At 52.5% G+C, this 6683-nt stretch overlaps 1 protein-coding gene across 1 annotated transcript; it reads right to left on the bottom strand.

Moving 5' to 3' along the window:
* Positions 1-629: 629 nt before the first annotated feature.
* On the bottom strand, positions 630-6683 carry LOC122387289. The gene is made up of 2 exons (XM_043377384.1): positions 6366-6683; positions 630-1535 (listed from the first exon to the last, which is right to left on the bottom strand). The coding sequence occupies exon 2, from the start codon at positions 1483-1485 to the stop codon at positions 895-897; it is 591 nt and encodes a 196-aa protein (XP_043233319.1). The 5' UTR covers positions 1486-1535; positions 6366-6683; the 3' UTR covers positions 630-894.

Genomic DNA, 6683 nt, shown 5'->3' on the forward strand with positions numbered 1-6683 from the left:
TAACATGTTAAAATAGGCCCTGCAGCTTCACCGGCTTAGATAGCATAGCACTCCTGCACTCCCTGGTCTATGTGGACAAGTCATTGTTTCCTCGAACTGTCACACGGTTCGCACGGTCTGCAAGGTTTGCCCCAGGGGCGGATCCAGAAAATCTCCAAGGGAGGGGCCATTAGAAACCAGGAGGCCCCCCCCCCCATAATCCCACCTGTTGGAGGCCCCATCTTCCCACTTGTTGGCCCCCCCCCCCCAAAAAAAAAACTGCGTCTATTGAGCTTATCTAGCTGTTCAGGCAACATCTCAACATCTGTGCAGGCTTGGAGGCCCTCTGTGCAGGTTAGGAGGCCCTGTAAAAGTGGTCATCTCTGTGAGTATAAGAGACCTCCAAGTTATGAAAAGCTTTACCAATCTTCTAACAAAGAAGTCTTCTCAGCTAGTCTTCTAAGAAATAACTAAGTGGGTAGGTTAAAAAAAAAAACTCATCGGATTTCGGCCACTTTATTTTCAGGAGGCCCCCTTTTCAGCTTTTTAACTGTTTAACTTTTTATTTTATTTTTGAAAAAAAAAATCGGCCAAGGGGGGGGGCCATGGCCCCCATGGCCCCCCCCCCCTTGTATCCGCGCCTGGTTTGCCCGCATATTCTGCGCAGTCTCCACATGGTTTGTCCACTCAGAATGGCTTGTGGCTAGCTGGGTCTTATAGGCGATTATCTTGAAGAATATTGTAGGCGATCACGTCTTCTCATGGGATGTTGAAACTACCAAAAATGAAAAAGTGATCACATCAAAGCCGTGTGGTTTATCGACATGCATGGCTCCAGTTTATCACCCTGGCTAGATTTCTATAAGATGGTTTGGTGCATCCGCACTTATTGATCCTCCGTCGACACGGATCTGTTCAGATCGAGAACGGCACCGTCTCTCGCTTCCTGCGCGCGGAGACCACCACGGGTGGCTCCATGGCGTAGTGGTCGCTGTTGGCGATGGCACTGTAGTAGGACACGACGCAGGCGTACCAGAACCACATGACGACGAACACCACCAGGCCGACGGCCACGCTGACGCTCAGGAAGAAGATGAGCAGCTTGAGGAACTCGCCGTCCTCGTTCAGCACCAGCATCACCAGCCAGACGACCAGGCCGAGCCAGGCGAGCGTGGCCAGCACCGTGAAGATGCAGTACCACACCACCCAGGGCAGCATGAACTTGCGCTTGCCCTTGCGGATGCCGTGCACGAGGAGGCTGTCCATTGTGATGTTGAGCGAGCAGATGACGAGCAGACCGAGCAGCACGAACAGCCAGATCATGTTCTTCCTCTTGTAGTACTGCGGGTGGTCGAGGTAGTCGGCCGGCGTGGTGAAGAGCAGCGACAGGATGGTGAAGACGGACCACCCGACCACGGTGCAGATGTTCACCACCAGGTACAGCACGGCCACGCACAGGGCGCCCGTCCGCAGCGGGATGCAGCAGCAGCACGTCTTCAGACCCATCCTGGACGCCGGCCGAGCGCCCAGAGGGAGCTCGTCTCAGAGGAACCAGCCTGTAACACACAGGAGAACTTCCTCAGGGACATGAGTCTCCACTTAAAGGTAGTGTGCCACCTTTGAAAGATTTCCCATTTTATTTTTCCTAGGATAAGAAGCTTCTGTTTTTACCTAATATCGCAAAGAAAATCAAAAATGGGCCTGGAATAGTGCCTTTTTCGCCTAAAAGTTTATCGGTTTTTCGATATGTATAACAACTGTAGTGGGCTGAGCTGCAAACAGGCGTCGGCAACAATCGCGAATGCGGCGCACATGTGACAATAAGCAAAGGTCATTATAGAGTTACGACGTACGGGAATGAGTTATCAGCTGTCTAATCGTAGACAACACAATGTCGAGTCTTAAACTGTAAGCCTGTATTGGTATTGTTTCTTTTATTTGGCTGTCGAACATTATTCATGGTTTGAAATATGATTTTATGTAAAATAATTGATATGACAAAGCCGTCTCTTAAGTTATGACCCCATTTCACCACACGCAAGTGGCAGAAATGACAATGATCAGCTGACGCATTTTTCTTGGCCGAAGTCAGAGCGCGCGGCCCGACGCACCACCACCGCACCACAAAGTATGAGCAGAAGCCGCGCCCAAAGCCAGGGCCCCGGTAACGTGAGGTAGCCGAGTCGGGGCAGCGTGCGCTGACCCAAGCCGGGGCCGCAGCTTTGGGCGCGGTCTACCGCATCCCCGCGGGCAGCCCCGGGCTATCACATGACACCGGGAGGACGCGCGGCCCCGGCTTGGGTCAGCGCACGCTGCCCCGACTCGGCTACCTCACGTTACCGGGGCCCTGGCTTTGGGCGCGGTCTGCCGCACCACCTAACAGGCGTGTTCGAAACCGCAGGAGATGATGATGAACGGGTTTATCGAAACTTGATTGGATGAGTATATCGGTAATAGCGATTTCAGTGTGTGCATTTATTGTTCATAGTGTTGTGAAATGTGGTTGGGGTACGACCGACAACCCGTCGGGGCGAATTTCGCACTGGGGTACTCAAAATTTGAAGAATTTAAGACGTTTCCATGAGTTTTGAATGTATGGATAAGTTCTAAAAATCCGGTTCTCCTTATCTGGGCCATTAACTCCATACGGTCCAGGAAAGCTGGCACACTACCTTTAACTGGAACAATCGGGAATAGGGCGTCATTTGTGCATTACGTAGGTATATGCCTACCGGAGACTGCAGCCATACCTACCTACCGCTTTGCGGTGGTCGGCAAACATCTTAGTTTAGTTAGGACGTTTTTCTCTTTCGCTTTCGTTTCGTTCCGTTTTTCGTTCGTTTTTCCACTAGCATAGGTAGCTAGGTATAGCTGTTTTAGAAGCTGAAAGCATAATTCTAACCCTTTGCTTAGTTCTCGTAGATCGAAAAGTGATCGATGCCTATCATTTAAAGTGCAAAACATAACTGGCGACTGGCGTAGCCAGGCTTGGGATGTGTTCAGCACCGCCACCCACAGTTTCAAATTTCAATACATTTTGTGATCAATGTCCACTTTACTTTACCAACCTAACCCAAATACTAGGTATAGAAGCAGACATCCAATTGTGCTGGATGCTGACAAGTGACAGCTGACTGCAGTGCAAGCCTACAAGATTACATCTCGAGGAAAGGTCTCGGCCGAGCGATGGGAAACTTCCTCTAAGTGGATAGGCGCATACGGTCAGACACGTTGCTGTTGTAGAAAAGGTAAGTAATTTGCGTTTAGACTGTGTAGGCTAGGAAAACAGTTTGTTCCTCAAAACATTCAATAATTCATTTGTTTCGGGGAAATTTCTTGCAACATATTTTCAGTATCTAAAGGAAAGTAAAAGCGCATTGTTTGGTAAGGTAATTTAACCGTTTAAAACATGTGTTGTAGAAATATCAATGAACGTTCAATGGGCTTTGATAATAATTGAACATTTATGAACATTTGTATTGGTTATGAATGGACAAGTATTGTATCGAGAGTACATGAACCTCCAGGCTCCACGAATCAAACTATTAAAACAGTTACATTTAAGGCGTACCGGTTTCGTCTATTGACTTCTTCAGCGCCGTATGGTTTCATACGGCGCTGAAGAAGTCAATAGACGAAACCGGTACGCCTTAAAGGGACACTCCCACCTCAACATTAGTTTTGAGTTGAGATTGCCAAATTGGTGGCCATGGCCTGAAAATACCGGTTTGGGCACTCACAACATCGACAAATGCTTTAATTCGGAGATATGGAATTTCAAACTTGCAGTTTTCGGATTCTAAGGGGCTAGTGCATTGGTATGCCCCCTTAGAATTTGTGACGTCAGCGGAGATCTAACGATTTTTAAATCTTTTACTAAAACGTTTGGTAGCACGCGGTGGTATATGCTGCTTTGCGCGCAACAAATGCCGCACTTTCAAATAAAGTCGCTAGGAACAGCGGAGATCCCAAAAAGTAAACAAAAGTAAAAGTCTAATATCTTGAAAACCGGTGAATATTTTTCGATGAAATTTGGTAGATATTCGTTTTCGCTCTTTCTGAACCGAGCGACATCATTTTCGTGCCAATTCATTAACTTTTTTGAAGGTGGGAGGGTCCCTTTAAATGTAACTGTTTTAATAGTTTGATTCGTGGAGCCTGGAGGTTCATGTACTCTCGATACAATATTTGTATTGGTGTTGAGGTGGATGGTCTCGTCCGAACTCGACGATTTTTTATTTTTCTGGTATGGAAAGAAAATTGAATAGCTGTAGTTAAAACTGTTTGTTTGATCCAAAACAACAGCGAACAAAGCAAAGGAAATACAAAGTCAAGTTACCCTTTGTAAATTAGTGAACTTTTTTTAGACGCGCTATTACCCGCAGTGTACAGTGTACAATGTTCTCGGATCCGCCAATAATTATGTATAATTATTGGAAGTGCATATTGGAAAGCCGAAAGCACCAAATTGAAAGGCCAGAAAGGTCACAAATCGGCATTTGTTTACATGCACAAGCTCAGTTGCGCAGGGGCGGATCCAAGGGGGGGGGGGGGGGGGTCACATGGGTCATGGCCCCCCCTTGAGGCCCGGGGGCCCAAAGACCTTCCAGGGGCACCACCGGCCTATCAGGGGTATCACAGTCCTGACAGGGGCACCACAGGACCGCCAGGGGCACCACAGGCCTAGCAGGGACACCACGGGCCTGGTGCCCCTGGGCCCTGACAGGACTGTAACGCCCCTGACAAGCCTGAAGTGTCCCCGGCAGGCACGTGGTGCCCCTGACAGGCCTGAGGCGCCCCTGCAAGGCCGGTGGTGCCCCTGGCAGGCCTGTGGTGCCCCTGGCAGGCCTGTGGTGTCCATGGCAGGCCTGTGGTGCCCTTGCTAGGCCTCTGGTGCCCCTGACAGGCTTGTAATGCCCCTGGAAGGACTGTGGTGCCCCTGGGCCCTGACAAGCCTGAGGTGCCCCTGACAGGCCAGAGGTGCCCTTGCTAGGCCTCTGGTGCCCCTGGCAGGCCTCTGGTGCCCCTGACAGGCTTGCGGTGCCCTTGGAAGGACTGTGGTGTCCCTGGGCCCTGACAAGCCTGAGGTGCCCCTGACAGGCCCGTGGTGCCCTTGTTAGGCCTGTGGTGCCCCTGGCAGGCCTCTGGTGCCCTTGCTAGGCCGCTGGTGCCCCTGGCAGGCCTCTGGTGCCCTTGCTAGGCCGCTGGTGCCCCTGGCAGGCCTCTGGTGCCCCTGCGCCCGGAGAGGACTGGTGCCCCTGAAAAGTCTGAAGTGCCCCTCGGCAGGCCCGTGGTGCCCCTGACAGGCCCAAGGTGCCCCTGCGAGGCCGGTGGTGCCCCTGGCAGGCCTCTGGTGCCCCTGGCAGGTCTGTGGTGCCCCTGGCAGGTCTGTGGCGCCCCTGGCAGACCTGTGTTGACTGGTGCCCCTGCTAGGTCGCTGGTGCCCCTCACAGACCTGTGGTGCCGCTGGGCCTTGACAAGCCTGAGATGCCTGGCTATGACAGGCTCGTGGTGCCCCTGATAGACCAGTGGTGCCCTTGCTAGGCCTGTAGTGCCCCTGGCCGGCCTCTGGTGCCCCTGCTACCCCTGCGCCCTGAGAGGACTATGGTGCCCCTGAAAAGCCTGAAGTGCCTCTCGACAGGCCCGTGGTGCCCCTGGGCCCTGACAGGCCCAAGTTACCCCTGCGAGGTCGGTGGTGCTCCTGGCAGGCCTCTGGTGCCCCTGGCAGGTCTGTGGTGCCCCTGGCAGGCCTGTGTTGACTGGTGCCCCTGCTAGGCCGCTGGTGCCCCTCACAGGCCTGCGGTGCCCCTGGAAGGACTGTGGTGCCCCTGCCCCTAGGGGTGCTCATGGGCCCAACAGGCCCGTTGTGCCCCTGGCAGGCCTGTCGTGTATACTTGCTAGACCTGTGGTGCCCCTGCTTCCTGGCAGGCCTGTGGTGCCCCTGGCGGGCCTGTGGCGCCCCTACAAGGCCGTAGGTGCCCCTGACAGGTTTGTGGTGTCCCTGGAAGGACTTTGGTGCCCACAAGCCTGAAGTGTCAAGGACAGACCCTTTAGACGCCAGGGTCAAGTTCGTCGGACTGACAACGATTTGCTTACCTGATGACGTTCCTGGTAAGTACTCATTACTCAGCGTCCACAACATATATACACATAGCACATTCATATATACTTGCTTACAATTGGTAAATGTGGTTGTGGCTAAGAGGTAAGATACTGACTAAAAATAAAAAATAAAAATAAAAAAACTGAAAATGGGGGCACCACCAAAATGAAGTGGACGAAATCCGTTGAGTTTTTAATTTTGGGTATAGGTAGGGGCACCACTTCGATTCATGACCCTCCCCTTGGAGTTTTCCTGGATCCGCCCCTGCAGTTGCGCCGTTTACCTGTGCTTGCTGTCCTGGAGATTTTACTCGGTGTATTCAAGCCGCATCAGAGGCCGTTTTAGTACACTGGCCGCTGGCTGAAGCTGTCCGATCGAAGCACTCCCCGCAGTCAGTCTCCAGTCAGCCGCGCGAGCACCGGTGGGCCGTCTCCGTGTCTGCACAGCGTCGCACGCACCCGGGACCAACGCTGGCTGTCCACTGTCGCCAGATTTCCTCTCCGACCCCGTCTGTGCTGCAGCGCTGCCACAACGCTGATAGACCTGACTGGGCAGTCTGCAGGAGGTCGGCATCTGGCGAGAGAAGCTCGAACGCAGGATA

The sequence above is a fragment of the Amphibalanus amphitrite genome, unplaced genomic scaffold (assembly GCF_019059575.1).
Source record: "Amphibalanus amphitrite isolate SeventyFive unplaced genomic scaffold, NRLGWU_Aamphi_draft 000280F_arrow, whole genome shotgun sequence".
Lineage (NCBI taxonomy): Eukaryota > Metazoa > Arthropoda > Thecostraca > Balanomorpha > Balanidae > Amphibalanus > Amphibalanus amphitrite.